Genomic DNA, 21,653 nt, shown 5'->3' on the forward strand with positions numbered 1-21,653 from the left:
ATGCATAAGAAAATACTTGTTTTTATGTTTGATATGTGTGTGTTTTGAAATATTCCTAGTTCAATTACTTCTGGAATTATACTGACACAGGCAATTATTAATATTAATAAACATAATTTTAGAATTTAATTTAAAATTCAAAACAGAAACACCTGAAGCATTATTATTATTGTTAAATAAATTGCATTTAATGTAGTGTCATTAAGCAATCGAAAACTGCAAAACATAATTTAACGGCCTTTCATATGTTGTGACTTTGCTCCAATAATAACTTTTAATATTAATGCACTTTTTTTAGTTTTACAAAATTTGATATTTAAATTTTTGTTTGCATGAATTCATCGAAACTGAAGAATAAAAACGTTATCTTAAATACAGTCTTTTAAAAGTCAAATTAGAAGTTTCATTCCATCCAGAGGTTGGCTAAAGGTTTTGACGTCATCGAATATAGTCGAAGGAGAACAATATGTAAGGGCTTGGCTTCGGATTGTTCAAGTTCGATTCACGTTAAAACATATACCTTATTTTTATTTCTCGAGGGTGTTTCTTCCCTTTTTTTGTGTAGGTGTGCCGTAATTTTCTTCAATACTTTATCCAAATTCGTAGGTAGGGCATGATTTTTAAGATTTTTTTTTCACTGCTATTTTCGAAACATAACAAACAATTTTTAATTCAACTGTTTTTCGAGTTAGCAGTTCATTTTGCAAATTAACAACATGAGAGATTAGACTTCCTTTGTGATGTTATGAGCATTATTGTGTACACCCCCTGCTCAACATAAACTTGTAGTGCTTAATATTTGAAAAAGGTTACTTAAAAACTGCCGTTTCATGAACACATTTTTAAAGCAAGAAATTATCAAGAGCTTTTTGAACCAAGAGCTTTCATAACCAAAATATTCCTCAAAGGGTTGTTGCAACTCGTATATTGCAGGGTTATCACAAAAGAATATCCTGATTTTAAAAATTTATATTTCATAAAATATTACATTTAGCGTTATAAATGATACATAAAACTAAACCGTGTGCTCCTTTAATAGCGCAACACACACTATAACATACATTTTAGAGTGTTTCAATGTCAATTTTTCTTAATGCTACACATATAAAATCTTTCAGTTCTTGCAATGTTGTAGGCAATGGTGGTGTATAAACACTGTCTTTGACAAAACCTCATAAAAAAAATCACATGGGGTTAGGCTTGGGGATCTGGCTGGCCAACGCGTTTCGGATAAATCATCATAACCTGCACGGCGAATTCAGCACTACGGAACATCAGTAGTGCAGCGAAGTGGGGGGTTTGGAGGTAAACCCCCCAACCAGAGGTTTTGGTTTTAACATTGTTTCCAATCCTAGTGCAGTAGTTCATATGCGTGTAAGGACTGTTATGACCGAAAATTCCCTTCCAGAAGGAATTTCTGGCTGCGCTAGTGCGAAACGTGCACATTTAAGTAGTTACGCACATTGAAAAAACTTTCACAGTTCAACTTTATTTTTATGTATCATTTATAGTGATAAGTGTAATGTTTATAAAATATAAATTTTTTAAACTGGGATATTATTTTATGCTAGCCCTGAATTGAAAAACTCATGCGGAGATGTGTTACCCATTAACAGTCGTCATAACAAAACTATTGTGTATCGAAACTTCGAGAAATGCTTTAGGAATTCCACCAAAAAGCGAACAAAAATACCTGTAGATTTCAAGAATATCAATAGATAGGAATAATTTTCCTTGAATCGGAATGTAAAAGAATAATGAGGTAAACCCCCAACCAGAGGTTTTGGTTTTAACATTGTTTCCAATCCTAGTGCAGTAGTTAATATGCGTGTAAGGACTGTTATGACCGAAAATTCCAGAAGGAATTTCTGGCAGCGCTAGTGCGAAACGTGCACATTTAAGTAGTTACGCACATTGAAAAAACTTTCACAGTTCAACTTTATTTTTATGTATCATTTATAGTGATAAGTGTAATGTTTATAAAATATAAATTTTTTAAACTGGGATATTATTTTATGCTAGCCCTGAATTGAAAAACTCATGCGGAGATGTGTTACCCATTAACAGTCGTCATAACAAAACTATTGTGTATCGAAACTTCGAGAAATGCTTTAGGAATTCCACCAAAAAGCGAACAAAAATACCTGTAGATTTCAAGAATATCAATAGATAGGAATAATTTTCCTTGAATCGGAATGTAAAAGAATAATGAGGTAAACCCCCAACCAGAGGTTTTGGTTTTAACATTGTTTCCAATCCTAGTGCAGTAGTTAATATGCGTGTAAGGACTGTTATGACCGAAAATTCCAGAAGGAATTTCTGGCAGCGCTAGTGCGAAACGTGCACATTTAAGTAGTTACGCACATTGAAAAAACTTTCACAGTTCAACTTTATTTTTATGTATCATTTATAGTGATAAGTGTAATGTTTATAAAATATAAATTTTTTAAACTGGGATATTATTTTATGCTAGCCCTGAATTGAAAAACTCATGCGGAGATGTGTTACCCATTAACAGTCGTCATAACAAAACTATTGTGTATCGAAACTTCGAGAAATGCTTTAGGAATTCCACCAAAAAGAGAACAAAAATACCTGTAGATTTCAAGAATATTAATAGATAGGAATAATTTTCCTTGAATCGGAATGTAAAAGAATAATGAATGGTATGAAATATTTTTGTTCTTAACTTGTTTTCTTTTGTTTATTTAAAATCTATAATTTTCAGCTGGGAGTTGTTTTCTTGGAACAACACAAAAGAGACATGGCAATGATGTCATTTGACAAGGCACTTAAAATAAATCCGAATCACGAGGTACGTAGTATTGCTACAATTTCAGTTGTAAAACAAGTAATTTCAAAAACGAAACTACCATTTTGTTTTCATTTTTATGTACAGTACTTGACCTGAAAATAAGATAAGCGAATGGAAAGCATTCTTTAAATGAAAAAATACTTCTCTAAACCTAGACTTCTGCAAAATAAGAATTAATTTCTTTGGCAAGTCAAACTCATTGAGCTTCCAACCGATTATAATTGAAACGTGCCGCTGCAAAAGTAGGTATCTCCATTTTCAATTTTTGCGCAAATGCCTTTTTCCTCTCAGTTGTTTCATTGCAATATTTAGGCAGGACAACAACCTCAGGCAGTCATAGTTTCAAAATGGTCCCGTAACTGATTTAAATAAAACAGGGAATGTTATTGCAACTCTTTTTTTTAGCAGCATATATGTGAATTTTTCATAAAATGGTTTTAGAAATACCTACTTTTACAGCCATACGCTTAAATTGTCAGGATGATCTTTTTATAGAATTCCGTATGGATAATTTGTCTGAAGGGATATTCAACTCTAAGTTTGTGGGTGATGTCATGTATAATGCTGGCATTACATAGACACATCCAAACGTATATACTACAAGGTGTAAATAATATTTTGCACTGATAATTAAATTGTATTTTTTTAAAAAAAGCTATTTTTAAGATAAATACAGAATTAATTTTTTATTGCTTTAATCTTCATCTTATCAATTCCCCCCCCCCCCCCGTTAGTAAAATACAGTGAAACCCTGATTTTGAGCCCCTCACCCCGAAACTACGTTTTCCCCGCATTTAAAGTTCTTTCATTGGGTTTCATCGTCAATTTTGCTGCTATGTATTTCCCGTATTTTACGTTTTTGAAATCCAGTCCCTTGCGAAACGTAAAATCGGGGTTTCACTGTGTTAGTAAAGGTGCTAACATCGAAAACAGAAAATGGTGTCTAATAAAGCAAAGAACACCAAAAGCGCAGAGAGGGGGGAGGTGAGTGTCAGCCCCTCGACACTTTTCGTTTTAATACATGTTGCTAATTCGATCGTGACAGTTTATATCCACATCAGGTTTGTTGTGAAAAAACACTCACCCTCCAGAAAGTTAATTTTGTCTGCGCTAATGCCTGAAACGTATAGACCCTACAAGAACTGCTCTCACGTGGACCCCTGATGGCAAGGAAAAGCGCGGGCGTCCAAAACTAACCTGGCGTCAGATGACCATACAAGAAAGAAATGCCTTTGGTTGGCCAAGCTGGGGGAGTGCCAGGGAGGCGGCATTAAACCGGTCGGGATGAAATGCCACGTAAGCGGCCTCATGCGCCACTAGGCGTTAAGAGAATCAAGTCAAATCAAGATAATGCCTGAAACAAAGTTGGAAACCGTCTAAATTTTCTCAGAACTACGAAAGGTGCACACGTGGGGTTGTATTAACAACGTCACAAAAAACTGTATGAGATAAGGATAATAACGGAAAAATAATCATGCTTAAAATCTGTAGTAGTTTTTTTTTAAATGAATTTTCTTTGTCTAATTTTTGCATTCTTGATTTTATCTTAACCACGTTTTGAAAGTTTTTACCTAAGGAAGCAGCTCTGTAAAAAAATATTATATCGATTGATTTGAAACTTTACAAAAAGGGTAAGTGAATAAATTACTGTGATACTAAACATCTGAAAGCTAATGTTCTGCAATGTGTGGTTTTGAAATAATGATCAATTAAAGTTGGGGGGGGGGGGGGGTGACAAAAAACCATGTTTTCAATGGTAAAATTTGCAAACATTTACCCATAAAAACCTGTTTTTAATTCATACTTACAAATTGGAAGTTCATACCATTCTCTGGTATCTAACGAAGATTAGACACAAAAAGTTTTTAAATTTTTGAAAAAATGATTGCAATAGAAGTGTTAAAGAAATAGTAGTCTTTTTATGGAATAAAAGTCTTTTTAATAAAAAAAAATCTTCAATTTTTTTTCTACGAATTAAGAGTCAAAATGTGCTATTTATGTCATAGTTAACATTCATTTTTCATTTTTAAGATGTACAACGAATATTGAAGAAAGAGTAATATTTAGGTTGTTTGTCTAATTTAGAATGAATTTTAAAAGTAGAGCATTGCCCTGCATGTCAAACATTGCCTAAAACTATTATCAAATTATCACGCTATGGCGCGAATTTCATTGTTGATGATGTCAGAGCGTTACTCGAACAGAGAGTTCACTTTTACATATGAGAATATGTAAGGCAATGGAAATAGAAAAAAAATCAAGTTGTTGTACTGAAAGAAATATATAGAGCAAACCTCATTTCTTACACAAGAAAAGACTCCGATGGCATTAGTTATACCTTAAACTAATTCCAGTTCAAAGGGAAAAAATCGAAACTGAGAGAAATACACCATGCCTCTAAATAACACTTCAAGAATTTTGAAAGAAGCACACTTATTCAAGGAAAGTTTCGTAACGGATTTCGGTTCTTTTAAAATGGTCGCACTCTAATAAAAGTATGTTTCTCATTTTAAAATTCTTCTCGAAATGCAACATGGTTCGTTTTTCTTATACGTGCATACTTTTGCTCTCATTAGATTATTTTCTGCTTCATTAACTGAGAGAAATACGACAGAGAAGCTCCCATATGCTAAAATTAAAACTTTCCGAGTTTTGTACCTTTTTAGCATTTTATTTTCCGGGACTTCCTAAAAAGATAATTTTTCTCCAAAGTGGGAATTCGTAGAAGTTACTAAACGGATTACGTAGTAGTTTCTACGCGATATTTCCAGTGATATATCTAATTAAATTCTCAGAAATATTTTTATTTTAAAAATAACGTGGGAGTATTAATTAGATTTTTTTGTTTGAATTAAACTCTTTTTTTTCTGTTCAAAATTTGATTGCATTTATTAGATAATAAATAAATAAATGTAACAACGAGTACAGATAAAAGTTATTTGAGTAAACTAACAAAACTAGTAATGCATAATATTTTTTTTTATTGAAAATTATTTCAGAAAATTTTTTTATTTATAAAAGAATTAAAGTCAACGCTTCATCAGAAATTTTTCTGCCAACTCTTTTATTTAAAATATTTTGCATCGTGTTGGTTTTGTTATGAACATTATAGTATAATTTTGTATATTATAATTATACTCATTTCAAAATTATTGATACTGAAGTTATTTAACATTATCAGCTTTTTTTTTAAAGATTGTCTAAATCAATAGCGCAAGTTGCAAACGGCACCTGATTTTCAAAAAACAAAAAATAACACATTTTAGTAACTGCAATTTGAAAAATTTTCCTGATAAGAGGCTAAAATGTCTTGAAAGAGCAACATTTATGAATTCGAGGCCTTTACCCTTCAATCTCAAGGGAAGTCCTCTAATTTAAATCCATCGCAACATCTTGTATTTCCGTCGCGACGATGCTACAAAAATTTGAACAATGAATGTGTTAGAAGCAATTAGACAGCATTTTGGGAAATATCACAACAACACGATAATTATGTCCAAAAAAAAAAAAGTGGACAAAAAACAAGGTTTTTTTAAAAGTTAGAAGGGCTATTGTTTACGAACTCATTTTACTTCCTTTTTAGCTTATTTTCAAGTAAAAAAAAAAAAAAAAAAGATGAAAAAAGCATGAAAAAAGGCTTAGTTTATCTAAAAAAAACTAACAAAAAAAAAAAAAAAAAAGACAAAAACGAATAAAATAATTAAATAAATGCTGAAAAACCAAAAATTGGAATGTAGGGTTATAAGTTGGGAAAATGAGTGTATATTGGTCTGTCTGCCGAGTTGACCTCATTTCCATATTTCGCTTTGTAATTTGAACAATTTTTTGTTCAATTTTGTATAATTTAAAAAAACTGAACAAGAGTGCCTACGCAAAATTTAAGAGAAAAATAAAATCCCGAACTGGAAGGCAGATTTGCTTCGTTGGGAAAATCTTTTATTAAAAAACACGTATAGAATAGATCTTTTTGATTTGAACAATTTTTTGTTCAGTTTGGAACAGTTCAAAAAATCTTAACCTTAGTGCTTACGAGGATATTTCAGGAGACTATAAATCCGAATCTTGAAGGCCCATTTGCGTCTATCAAACTTTGTTGGAAAAAGCTGTTAATGAAGAACAAGTGAAGAATAGATATTTTTGATTTGATTATTTTTTCGTTTAATTTTGAACAGTTTAAAAAAAGAACTGAACAATTGCATCTGCGGCGAAATTTAAGGCAAAGATAAATTTCGAACTTAAAGGCAGATTTGCGAACAAAATTTATTGGAAAACGCTCTTGATGAATAAAATGCATAGAAAATATCTTTTTGATCTGAATAGATTTTCGTTCAGTTTCGAACAAGTCGAAAAACTTTAACATTAGCGGTTTCGGGGAAACAAGGTAAATATAGATCCCGAACGTATATGCGGATTTGTTTCAACAATCGTTATTAAAAAAACTCTTGATGAAAAACAAGAATAAAAAAGGTTTTTTTTCCCATTTAGCTATTTCAAGGGTGTATTTTAAACAGTTCAAATTTTTTTAACATTGAGAACAACACGAAACATTAATTTTTGGCACAAAAAATAAATAAATAAATAAATAAATAAATAAATAAATTAAATAAAATAAAATAAAATAAAATAAAATTTTTCGCAAATTCTGAATACATTCTCAATTTTTGGTACAAAGAATTAGAAAAAAAAAACTAATAAAAATAGAAATACCATGTATCACCGCGTACTTAATATTGACGCAAGACTTCATAAATATGACTAAATCAGAAATGAATTCAAAGCGCAAATGTTTTTATCAGGGCACGGTATCAAAGGAAAACGGAGCAACTCCCGATTCTGACTCCTAGAATTTGAGTGCTGTCGACTCCGACTACTGTACCACAAAATCAGTCCGACTTTGATTCCACAGCCTTGGCAGAAAAGTCTTTTATATTTCCGACTTCGACTCATTTATCCCAAAATCATCCCGACTCCGACTCCACGAACACTGGTAGAGTTGCGGACATTGTTGTTAAAAAAAATTTTAGAGCCTCTCCAGAGGCTCCGAGGATTTCAGAGCCTTTGACTCCAACTCCGTCTTTTACCCCAAAATCATCCCGACTGCGACTCCACGAACACTGGTAGGGTTGCGGATTTTGTGGTTAAAATGACCTAGACCGATTGCGACTCTAGGAATTTTAAACTTTTGGCTTCGACTCCTTTGTCGCAAAATCAGCCTGCTTCAGACTCCACGACTCCGACTCCGAATCCGCAGCACTGGTTTTTTCTGTGAAATAATTATGGTAGGCATATTTTGTTTTTAGCCTACTTTCCAGTAAAAGTAACAGAAAGAAGAAAAAAAGCAAGAAGGCTTAATGCATCTTAAGAATATCACTGAAAGAAAATCAAAAATAAATAAAATAGGGTACCCATGATTTTTTCCCAATTTTTCAAAAAATGTTGCCTTTGTTTGTGAACCAAAAAAAGAAACCAAGAAAAGACTATGTGGACTAGGACATTGAATGAACGAACTCCTCCTTATAGAGATTTGCATTAAAAGTGCGATTGGCAAAGCATCGTCAGAGGAACGTTTCCGTCATGAACTATTATTATCCAAATGATTAAAGGATAAACAGGTGTCAGATTTCCCGGCGTTTGTTCCTTCGAATCAATATAGGAAGGTGGTTCCTGCGGTGAAGAATGACTTTCTGCAGTTTAATCACCTGGCTAGATGTACGCCACCACCATGCTTATCGATCCATCATCTTCGTTGGCCATTAATTTTATGGGCCGAGAACGCCTTCGTCAACATCGATCCGGGGCTATTCCAGTAATATATTGACAAGAACTTCTGATGAGATCCTTGTTTGGCTATGTCCGAAACCCTGGGAATTAGCTCTACTCCAAGCTTGGTTAAAATCAGTTGCATTGTTAATCAATTGACTATTAATTCTTAAAAATAATGATGGTGTTGTGCCCATTTTTGCTACATTTATTGCATTTGCTTACATTTTAACTTCATTTCCTTTTTGAAGACTTAATGGATAATGATGCTTCATTGTAGAATTAGTATCGTCCAATAGATTCCTTTTCTGTCCCGTTTACATTGACCAAAATATCAGCTCATTACAGTTTTTGTCAAACTACAGTTATATCAACCCTTAATAAAAGCGAGAAAAAACAATCAAAGCGGGTAAAATTTTTGACCCACTTCCTAAGCGGGTTAGTTCGTATTTTAATCGTATCGCAACGTATTTATGTAAACGTATTGTGTCTGAACAGCAGAAAATCTTGTATAAAGCAAACTTATAGATAAAATGACTTTTCAAGGACGTTTCATCAACACCTTACTAAAAGCAGTGAAGGGTCACGTGTTCTACATAGGTGGGTCGAAGACAGGTGTAAGCTAATTGTATCTAGGTACACGTAGATTTTGTCGCGGTCACAAATACCTATAAATCGCAATTACAAATCAATGCACCTTGAAAGTGTTGGGTCATAGGTTGCTTGGTTTCTGAACTGGATCAAATAGGCTAAGCTGTTTCCGGGGCTCCCCCCAACCGGTAAATCACCTCTCTAATAAGCACGGCGGAATCAAGCGTGCCATACCGCGTTAAAAGAAGTTCGTAGCAAGAAATAAATAAAAGTTTAAAAAAAGTAAGAAGTTTTTTGTAGCCTATTGAGACTACCAAAAAAATTCTTAAAACTTGAATAGAAACTTTCTTTTCTTTTTTTTTTCATTCAATGCTAATGATACGTTTTTGATGATAAGAAAAGCATATACGTTTTTAAAATTCAAATATGCAGGACTATTCTGTAGTGGGAAGATAAAGCGCAGTATCTACAAATTTTTCATTTTCCAGTTTTGTTTTTTATTGAGTTTTAGCTTTGTTGCGCAAGGTTGCATATTTGTTTTTCGATGGAAATAAAGCACGAAAAAGCGACAAATTCCAACTTTTCCTTATTATTAGTATGAAATTCAAAACACGTTTCTTTAAATATCTCAAAAATTCATTTATGCAGATACTGCGCTTTAACTTCCTTCGATATTATTATGTTTGAATAAGCATGTTCTAAAAAAAGCATTACTGGGATAAACAGATAAAAAATATTTTTAAACCATAAACGATCTGCCTTGACAAAGTAGACTTCAACCGAACGAATAGTAATTGTTGGAAATAAAAAAAGTAAAGTTGGAAATACGGAAAAATACGGATGACTTCCAATTGAATATGTTAGAATAAAAAATAATTGTTAGAAACTTTGTGCTCAAAAGTATTGCAAGATTGAGAAGTCTAACATTGTTTCAAGTCTAACATTGTTTCAAGTCTGACATTGTTTCATTGTTCATGAGGCCCCACAGCGAATTTTTATTTCTTTTCCTTCCCCCCCCCCCTTCATCTGATGCTTTTTCTTTATAAAAACATATAATTAGTTTAAGGACAAGATAGGATTGAGTTATTGAATATGAATAATTATTTAATTTTATAAAAATAGCATGAAAAAAATGGTCATGATATCAGAAATTCGTACCTTTCAGGCTCCTTTCCAATAAAATAAAATAAAATAAAATTTTTTGTAAGTTTTTCTGAGCAGGAAAAATGCTAAGTGAGCGCAACTGAGTTGAAAAACATTATGTTTTATGGTTGCCTCTTGTTTGATTACAGTAGCCTCTCTTTTAAATATGGAACCCCCTAAGGTTTTGTTTCACTTCTTTCTTTACTTCATGGTGCCAAACTTCGCTTATTGATATTTTAAGCTTATTTCCTGCAATTGTTTTTTTAAAAAATCAGTTTGAATATAAAAATACTGCTTTTGGTAATTTACTTTGGAAAAATGACAGATTTCTCAAACTTAAATTACAGTACTGTAATTATGTATAGTGTTGATTGGTAGTTTTCAAAGTATTTATTGCTTGAACATATTTATATACATAGCAATAAAATGCGCATTATAGCAATAAAGAAGATTCAAAAACGAGAAGAGAAACAAAAAGACAGCATCGTCTTTTTATTAGTTAGTTTTTTAATTCTTTTGAATAATACTACACCTAAACAAAAAACTCTAAAATGGTAAAATTTTGCTGATTTGACAAATTACATCTCTTGAGATGAATGTCAAATGAAAAATTTTATTTCATTTTGCAAGTAACTTTACAGACACAATCCCCTAGATAAAAGAATGAACCTTCAGATTTTATTTATGAAAATGTGATCTACAAGCACAAAACGCAGAGCTAATATCTGTGTCTCAGAGCCAGAGGAACGTAAGTCACATTATGACAATTTTGCAGTTGAAAGGAAAAACTTTTTTCTGGCGCATGCAAAGGATGGAACGCGCGCTCTTTAAGCCCTGGTAAAAAATTGAAAAGGATTTTTTTAAAAGAATTACGTTCACATGGCTCGATGCAGAATAGGCTTCTACATACAATGCACTAATAAACATAAAATCGCAATTTCTGAACTTACGTCCTTCTGGATCTGAGTACAGATATTTCGAGTGTGAACAAATCATAGGATGACGATATAAAATTCCAAAAAACTACTTTAAATACTTATTTGAAAAAAATAAATGCTATAAAATAATAGAACTCTACGCAAAGAAGTATTTTCACTTTGTAAAAATATCGTTAAAATTAGATAATATTAAAAGAACAGTTTTTCCTCTGTGGTGTATGCCTAGTGCATATGTTAGTGATGAATAATTTCTTTGTTATCTTTTTTGTGTTGCTTTCTGAGATTTAAAATTGCTTTTCAGCTAGCTCTTCTGAATTCTGCAATTCTGATTCAAGAAACTGGAGGACCAACAATGAGAAAAATGGCTTATGATAGGTAAAAATATTTGTTTTCGCATTCAAAATGTACGTAAAATCTCAAATACTTATCGCTTGTTGTTCTTCATTGAATTTTATGAATCTTTCTCTGCATTAAAATGCATAAAATTGAGATACAGTATGGAACCCTAACTTCGGAGTCCCGAAATCCGGAAATTTTCCCCTTAACTTTTTCTTTTTCATAATATATATATATATATATATATATATATATATATATATGTTTCTATTTTTCCTCCTTTAAATAGTTTAAAATCGGCAATTACTGGGGGAAAACACAATACTTTCAGTTCAGCGTTTTCTACGTTTCTTCGATGTCAGGTGTTATGTGTAAATAAGCGTTTTGCTTTAATTGGGCAGCATTTAAAGCAAAACGCAGCACTTAATGGCATTTCATCATTTGTGATGTCATGTGCAGAAGTGTAAAAAATGAATTTCAATTTGGGCTCCGATTAAAATAGTTGTTAAAAAATATTAAACTTAATCAAATTGTTTAAAAAATGGTTAAATCCTATGATTTAAATGACTTGACTAAGGCATACTCTTTCAGAAAAAAAAAATACTTTTAAAATTTCGGAAACAAATTTCGGTAAAATTTCGGTTGCTAACTGTTTATTGTTTTTTTTTTTCATTATTATACAATTCGTGTTTTTCTCTGGTCAGTTAAACTCTTTCCTGCTCACGTTCCAGACAGTCATTTCAGTCTACCTTTTAAGAGAAGTGTAAGGGTCACAGAATGGTACTGTAGTTGGAGCAAACTTAACCTGGCGGCATCGTAATGCTGCAAATATTTATAATTTAAATATTGTACTCATATTTTAAAAATATTTTTTTTAATTTAAATTAAACATTTTACCTTATACAATTAAAATTTGAGCGTATGTATCTGGCCATGTACGTCCAAATTACTTCTCCCGAACGCCAATTATCTGACCATCGAGCCAGGTATCGATAGATTCCTAATTTTCCCGTCTTATTTGTGGGGACAATAAGACGCCTATGTCTTATTATGTTTCGCTATTTAACATAATCCTCCGATAATAATTAGCGGAGGTATCAATTAAAAACTATTAATTATGACACTTAGATTTCGGCATGAAATCCCTATTTTTCGAAGGCTTTCCTCCATTCAAATTATTATTCAGTGCTTCATCTCAACTTTTCGCAACGATGCTTTTATTAAAACTTATAGCGTAAAGAAAATCATTGAGAAAAAAATCTTTTGCCATTTTTTCCTCGTAAATGAACAAATAAAATGTTGACTTTTGTTTTGAAGCTTTTCCTGAAATCGGAGAATTTAAAATGTTTCCTTTTTGGCTATTTTTCCGCAATCTACCGCAAAATTTTACTGTTTTTTTTTTTTTTTTGTTGTTCAAGCCTGATTGTTGAACACATGTCACTTGACATGATTTTTATTTTCGAGGTAGACCGTGCAAAGCAGGGTGACGCAGCTAGTTTAATAATAGTTACTATAAGAGTGTATTTAATAATAGTACTGTAGAGTAACAAACGTGCGAAACGTTAACAATGAATCTAAACTCGCGCATATGTTTTTCGAACAAGATAAGTTGTAATGTATAGTCATGGTCACACGAGATAAAACAAATCAAGTACCAGGCGTCAAAATCACAAACTCCAGACAGAGCATCATGTTCAAAAGTGTTTCAAAGCAAATATTCGTGGATATTCATGATATAAAATGAGCGCGACAGACAGAACTGGAAAATGCAAATGTATTTCGCCTTTGAAATAAATCAAACGATGAAGCTAAGGTTGTGTATCAAATTTTAAGAGCATTCGAAATAGAACTGTGAACTTTAGGAGTTCAATAAAAGTTTGCCATCTTTCCCGGTGTTTTTAGTTCTTTTGAAGAGAGTAAATCCATGTCCAATTACTTGAGTCATTATTTAAATATGTCTTTGATTAAAGATGATTCGCAATTAAGTTGTTTCCTATTCTTCAAAAAATAAATAAATAAATAAATAAATTAAATAAAATAAATAAATAAATAAAATATTCTGATAGAGCATCGTCAAAAGCATGGGGTGAGTACAGTTTTTTCTTAATTTTCACTTATTTTCTCTCTTAAAAAATAATCATAAAAGACGTTCAGTCGTTGTTTTCATTTTCGCTGCTTACGTCACAAGTGAACAAGTCGCTAGGGTAACCAGAATAGTTTCAGGACATTGTTAAATTTCGCCAAATAAATATTTTATTTAAATGAAAATTATCGCTCTGCTAATAATTGCTCGCCGTAAAAAAATCACTAAAAGGAGATATCTTTCTAGAAAAGGCAAACATTCGCTCTGATTCAAGATGGCTGTCTTCACTCGTGACGTTACACGATGAAACATTTTGTTTTATAAATTTGACAGTTTAAAAAATTAATTAAAAATCAAATGTTGGAAAAATAAAAATATTTTCTGGCTCCATTTTTTTTTTCGTATTTTCTCGATTTCTGTGATTAAAAGTAGTACTTTTGACCGAAGGAAACATCCCCATTCAAATAAACTACAGAAGGCGCTACAATCTCTGGCTGATGAGGCTAAAAGAGGTAAAACAAACAAATGCCGTAACTTATAACCTGCTTCTAATCTTAGTATATGACAGTAATTTTTCATCGCGTTTATCAGATTTTTTCTTTTCTTTTTAAAGTAGATTGCAGCATAAACTGTCTGATGCCTATATTTTAGAACAGAGGAAAACCGTGGAGCAGAATGTATTATCGCTTTCGGTACCTTCGCAACTGCAATGTAGCGAATTCAAGCTCTAATATTGCAAGTTATAAATGTAGTAAATACTTGATGACAAAAGTTTTTAAAAGACTTGAATCGAGAAAAACCTCGAGAAACCCTATCACTGGAAATGTTTCGAAAGCACAAAAGCTTAAGTTCTATGCTTGCTTATAGAGCACTAGCTGCGTTGCCAGGCTTTGCCCGGTCTACCTTGAAAATAACCATTGTGTCAAATGAATTATATTCAATAACTAGGCTTAAATGAAAGAAAAAAAAAATATCATGCAAAATTTCCCTTCCAAACAATGACGACAGTTACTAAAATACTTTTAAGAAATTAAAATAAAATGAGAAAGATGGATTTTAAAAGCTTAACCATGGAAACCCAAAATAAAATAAGTTTCAAAAAGTGTTACCGTGGAAACGCAAAATAAAATGGTTAAAAACTTGAATCTTGAATAGAGAACAGATTTTTGAACTTCATTTAATTCGCTTGTAACTTTTTTTTAAATTGCGATAGAAGCTCAGTGGTTCAACCATAGGTCGAGTTAGATCTGGAGTTAAAAAAGCAGTTCTTTGCAATGGTGTCAAAAAGAAAACTGTGGGACTATTTCTTCACTTTTTATTGATGTATTTAATGGAGAAAGTAGTGCCTAAATTTCAACTAAGCCTAAAAAAGTTCGAGCTAAAAACGCAAACAACTCCTGCCGTAATTAAGTTAGAGCATTGAAACAAATTGCGTAGAATGCGGAAAATTCTATTCTTTCCAGCGATCCAACGATATATAATATTAATATACGCAAGTAATTCCCCCCCCCTCCCCATATTCGGGAATTTATGTGAAAATTGGAACTAAATTGGAAGAATAAAAGAACTGTTCATCGATTTTTTTTTTTGAACTGGTCTGAAAACCTTTTCAGACCTTAAAGGAACAAACTTAAAATTTCAGCGAAATCGGCCAGGTAGTTCCCGAGTTTTGCGAAACACACAGGCACTTTTTGGAAACTTCATTTTATACTATGTAGAGAAAAGTCCGTGAGCGCCAGATCTTCGTCATAGTAAAAAGGCACAAACTTTTCCTGCTTAAGCACATCACAGCAGGTAAGAAAGGGTTCGCTTATTATTTAAACTGAGTCGTGCTTTCGCAGGATACAGTTATAAAAAATCGCGAAAAAAAAACTGAGTCATTCCATGTCAACCATGTGATCTCGTCGTTTCCACCCGACCATCTTCGATTTGAACGAAATTTTATAGAGGTGTAGATGCAAACATGCCTTTGAAATTGACCTATAGAAAGTTTTAGCTTCCAAGATCCAAATCCTGATTATCTAAGATCAATAAAAAAAAGTCTCCAAAATGGTGGATCAGCTTTGTGAAACGAATTGCTCTGTTTAACACGATTCCTCCATTGAAGGCCATTTTGTAGCCCACGTTTTTTTAGGTATCCTGGTCCCTCATGACCAGGATTTGTGTCTTGGAAGCTGAAAATGTGTATAGGTTACTTTCAAAGGCTTGTCTGCACCTCTGTAAAATGTCCTACAAATTGGAGATACTTGAATGAGGACCACTAGGTCACGTGACATGGAATGAATCCATGATGTTTAGTGGCAAGTTAGTAGCATTTTTACGAACCACAAACCTTTGCTACCTATTTCCTGCCAAAATCCTGCGCGACTCAGCTTAAATAATAGCAAATCCTTCTTACCTGCTGTTGTGTGTTTATGCAAAAAAATTTTGGGCGTTTATACTATGACGTAGGTCCGTCGCTCATGGGCTGTTGGACTATTAAGTTCACCTTTGAAATTAATTTGTTAACTAAGCAATTAACTTGGTAATTATGCTATCAATTTTTGGGTTAGTTAATATATAGTAGAGTGTATTTCCTTCTTGTATTCTTTTTTATTTAATATTAATATTTATTTATTACTTTTTTTTGAGGATTTTTGTTTTTAGCAGAGGAAAATAAGAAATAACATCGTATAATTGCACAAAATTGCAGGTTATATTGTTTTTTTTTTTTTGGAAGATTTCAGCTGCTAACAGAAATAACCATTTTAAATTTAATTCGATTAAATTTTTAGGAATAAAATTTAAACCATGTAAAATATTGTGAAAAGATTAGTACTGGTATCAACTGGCTAATTATTCAAAGAAGTTAGAATAGAACAATTTTGTTACAATTAAATCACCCGAGCGAACGAAGTGAACTCATATCGTTAAGCGATCCAATAGAAACCACGTTAACTCTTTGCGAAACAATAGCTTCGTTTTAAAACCACCATTTTATTTTCAGCCAGTAATTGAAACAACTGTGTCATTTGGTTGGAAAAAAAGGTAAATAAATTAAAAAATATATATGCCTCAAAGGGTTAATAGTTCCAGGGTTTGACAAGCGTCGAGACGAGGGCAAACACCCTTTAGTTTATCAATACAAATAATGTTTTGTTTTTGGTGGGGAATAGTTCGATATCTATTTGAAGAAGTATCATTTGAAAATATTACAATCATATATCAATTGATGCAAGTTCAAATAAAGCAGGCCAACGTTTCTGAATAGTCAAATACATTTCACAATGCACCTTCAAAAATATTGATAACGAATAAAAATTTTGAATTTTACATTTCTACAGGTTGCATATTTTGTTGGTGTCCGAGAAGGCTAACGAGCGAGTTTATTTTCACTTGGGCATGTTGGCAATGGATGAGAAGAACTACACATTGGCCGAAAAGTGGTTTCGGAAAGCAGTTGAAGTAAGTTTTAATTACGAAAATAAACTGTTTTCAAAATGTTGATAGTTGTTTTTTTTTCAGAGGTGAATCCGCAAAATACTCTGTTTTTGTTTCCAGCATTTGTGTAACGAAACAGTGGTTTCAACTTTTTATTACTAGTTTTAAGATTGATACATTGACATAGAGTAATTAAACTACATAGAGAGGTCTCGCTATACCAACACCGTTCTATATAAAGGTCACAATATAACGGCCTGTTTTGTTCATCTATTACGGGTACGAATTGAGCAAAAAAAATAAATAAATAAATAAATAAATAAAATAAATTGCCCACTAGGAGCACTCAAAAATTTTTCACTAACTGAAACTGTGTGACGCGGAATCTGTTAACAAAACTTTGAACTAGTCGAAGCTGCATTTGTTAGAATGACTTATGCCCCTATTCTTATAACCAACACATCTATATTTCTACCTTTATTTTTAAGCAGATAAGTGGAAAAAGTTGTTTCTAAACTTTTACACCTTCTTACATCTTTTACATCAAAAGTCTTCTCCTCTTTTTTTGACTCATATTCAAACTTATTTTTTTGAATTAATGAAAGTACTATGTTACCTTTCTTCCTATTCCGTGTCCATTTAAATATTGAAATTTAAAAAGTAACAGTATTCATATATAACTTAACCTATTCTCCCTGTACACATTCAAAAATATGAATCACAGTTTTTAAGAAAAAAATTCCGCGAACGCCATATGCTACGAGCTAAGTAAAGAACAATCCATTTCCCCTATTGTTTCGTGATTTAAGAAATCTGCATTCTTAGGCCTTTTGGATCTGGCTTGTTTTCAGATCTTTTTAACCGTAATTATAGTGGATTGGAATCATTTTTGGCAAGGTTTCCTCTAGTTTTGAATCGCATCCAAGCACTTATGGCGCTAAGAATAAACGATTAAAAATTTCTTTTGGGGTTTTATTTCCTGTTTTAGTGTTTTTCCAAAACTGCATTAGCACCCAATACTCTGCGAAACGGTAATTGATGACTTATTAGTTGCTGACAGTTGTTTTATTGCAAACTCAAAAAAAGCCATTATAAATTCTTAAGCCATGAAAATGGCGTAAAATATGATGGAACAGCGAAAATATTATTTGTAAATATTTACTTTACAACACCAAAAAGAAAACGAAAAATTACTTAAAATAGAAAGGTTTCGGATATGCAGTGTGTTATGTTAGCTACTAAGATCAGCATCTAAACGCATGCCGTGAATATGATAATTAGGAGGAAATATAAGTTGTGGTGAGTAACGCCTGATTACCGAATGGATCAAATAGGCCACGGCCCAGGGCCCCTGATTTAAGGGTCGAAAAATGTTTGAAATTGTTTCATCCAATGACTAAAATTGTAAAGTTTTCCTGCAGGGTGTGCAAAAAACTTAGGTTCCCCCGCTATCAAAATCAGGCCAACTAACCTAAATCAGGTAAACTTTTTTTCTTATGTTTATGTCTCCTTTTATTTATTTTCTGCATTACTTTGATTATGTTTTTTAGTTGTATTTTATTAACCGTTTTATTTTATTTTATTATTTAACAAAACTAACGCTTAACAAAGAAAATTAATCTTTTAAAAGAATAAATACTGCGAACTCTTAAGGACACAGTTTTAATGGATGTTGCAAGCGTTTTGACGCAGCTGAGTTTAAATCCGTGCAAGAGTGCAAAGTTGTAAAAAATTTAAAATGTAGTGCATTATATTTTGCACTATATGTTGACCACTTTTCTTTAATCCATCTTAATAATATGCGAAGTCCTCGAAAAAAATCTTTTACAATTTTCGTGAAATTCATTGTATTAGTTATCCCGGTAGCAGAATCAGCGCTATGCAGCTACCAGTCCGCGAGTCTGCAGACTATTTCTTAGTCAGAGGAGAGGGAAAAAAACTATAATTTTTAAAGAGAAAAATAATTTTAAATTTCAACTCATGAAGACTTGTACCGTATTTTCCAGGATATGATCCACGGATAGCATGTACTTGTATTAGCATCTTAATTTTTAACATTTCGTGGTGCTTATTTTAGTTTTACGATTAATGTAATTTCCGTTTGTGTTGCAGAATATTTTTCGATTTTTGATCTTTGTAGCAGAGTGCTGAAGCAAATTCTGCTACCGGGTTTGTGATATACAAATGTGTATTGCGTGAAATGAAATGCTTTGATACAAAGTCATTAACTTAACTACTTTTTTCAGCTTAAAAGAGACTTCAGAAGTGCCCTTTTTAATCTCGCTTTGTTATTATCTGAAGCACAAAAACCAGAAGAAGCATTACCATTTTTACAACAATTAAATAAGGTAAGAGTTTTCTTTTTTTTAACTAGCTTTTTCACCCGGTTTTGCACGGTCTACATCGAAAATGAAAGTTATGTCAAGTGTTTATCAATCAGGCTTGAACAAAAAAACCAAAAAAAAAAAAAAAAAAAAACTAAAATTTCCCGACAGGTTGCCGAAAAGTAACCAAAGAGGGAAAACTTTAAATCTCCCGATTACAGGATCAGTCTCAAAACAAAAGCAAGAATTTTATTTGTTCACAGTCGAGAAAAAAATGCCGATAGACCTTTTTTCTCACTGATTTTGTTTACGCAAATCAAAACTGAGCTCGCGCAGACGATACTTTTCCGATTTAATATTCATGTTCTTTCACTTAGATAACTTTTCTCTTGGTGAACTTACAGCCTTGATGGTTTTGAAATCATAGGAAGTAAATCTACTTCATGCGTATTTTTTGCAGGCTTTCGAATGAGACTGAAATCAAAACAATCGGAGAATAATTTTTGGTAGAAAGAACCATTTGATGCCACTTTCGGGTCCTAAAATCAAAGTTGGAACAGTTCGGTACTTTTTTTGCGTTCGAAAACCCTACGTTCTTTCTCGAGTGCCCAAGTACCTCCCTACCAAATTTGGTAGAGATACGACTTCAACTGTGTAGTTGTACAGGGAACATACATACATACATGCATACATATTACATCATTTATATGCGTCATTTTACTTATGTAGATTAAAAGCACGAATTGCAAATCAGGTTAAATGAGACTGAGATACGCCTTTCCTGCATAAGAGTGAAGTATAGTACAGTCAGATTTTAAAGCTTCTTTGATGCTTAATAATGATCCTACCTTATTCTTTAGAAACTTACATTCATTTCATGTTCAGTATTCAAAGAAGTACTTGCGCTTGCGCTATATTGTTGCAGAGTGCCTTTTTCTTGAGCAACACTACTTAGTCAACTACTTTTTTCTGACGACGACGTAAATGTTATCATTTATGATAAATGTTCTCTTTTTGAATTTAACTTTAATCGTCAGAACTATTGAATCGCTTGAATTTCACTGATTGTTAAATATATCGTTTGCGTTTCACTGCTAACCTATTCTCGCCATTCTAGCATCTCCATTAAAACTTTTCAGAATACTTTAATTAATGAAATCAATAGAATAGAGACTGTCTTTATTAGCAGCGGAAATTGAGCAGAGAGGAATTGTTTAGAAACATCTTAAATTTCTTCAAACTGCTTTATTTAGAAAAAATCTGCCTTTTATGCCAAATTTATAATTCAATGGAAAGAATTAGGTCTTACAGAGAAAACAATGATTAGGAGTTTATTAAAACAAACACTTTATAAATGATTAATGCATTAATTGTTCAATATATTGTCGGCACTATGCTAAACTATCGAATGTAAAAATTGGCTTTTCATTAGAGCCAAAACAAATTTTTTTTCCACCTGACACGTTTAGTTATTTTAAATGCTATAATTTTTACTTTCTTCTATATCTAATATATAGAAGAAAGTATTGGATTCGTGCAAATTTTCGAATTTCTAATTTTAACGGATTTGAATGCTTTGAGGTGTGCTGAGTCCATTTCGACCATTTTTGGAAAATGTCTGTGTGTGTCACGTATGTGTGTGAACAGTTTTTTGTGGCAAAAACTACCGCATGAAATCGAACGAAATTTGGTACACGTATGAGCTTTTATGGGAACATATGCCCATTGGTTGCATTCTTCGTTTTATGTGTTTTTATACTGTATTTTCGTATTACTTCATTTTTAAATATTTGTTTTAATTCGTTTTATTCATATTTGTTTTGAATATTTTTGTTTCAGGTAGCTTTGCGCTGAGAATGGGAATGTTTCCTTGAGTCGAAAGTACTAATTTTATTCGCTGAAATCGATAGAATGAGAAGAAAAAAAAACATGGACCAAGAAAATACTTTTATTTTCCCAAAATTTAATTTTTAATTAACTTTTCAAAATTTCTATTTTTTAAACCAAAATGTATCATTGTGTGACGCCACAAATGGTGAAAACCATCTTGAATCGGAACGCGTGGTTGTCTTTTCTGGCAAGAAATCGCCTTTTAATGATTTTTTCACCATAAGTAATTTATTAGCGGAACGAGAGTAGTTTTAAAAAATATTCGTTTAGCGAAGTTTGGAAAAAACCTGAAATTTTATTCTGGTAACCATAGCGATTTGCTCACTTGTGACGTCAGACCAGCGACAGTGAAA

The 21,653-nt window shown here is 32.3% G+C and overlaps 1 protein-coding gene across 1 annotated transcript in view; it reads left to right on the forward strand.

The window, feature by feature from the left end:
* Positions 1-21,653, forward strand: part of LOC129230442 (protein O-mannosyl-transferase Tmtc3-like) — a 108,084-nt gene that overhangs the window by 75,886 nt on the left and 10,545 nt on the right. The window contains exons 16-19 of the mRNA XM_054864841.1: positions 2,729-2,815; positions 11,549-11,622; positions 16,990-17,110; positions 19,333-19,434. Coding sequence (XP_054720816.1) covers positions 2,729-2,815; positions 11,549-11,622; positions 16,990-17,110; positions 19,333-19,434 — 384 coding nt within the window. The remainder of the gene's footprint in view (positions 1-2,728; positions 2,816-11,548; positions 11,623-16,989; positions 17,111-19,332; positions 19,435-21,653) is intronic.

The sequence above is a fragment of the Uloborus diversus genome, chromosome 9 (genome assembly GCF_026930045.1).
Source record: "Uloborus diversus isolate 005 chromosome 9, Udiv.v.3.1, whole genome shotgun sequence".
NCBI classification, from domain to species: domain Eukaryota; kingdom Metazoa; phylum Arthropoda; class Arachnida; order Araneae; family Uloboridae; genus Uloborus; species Uloborus diversus.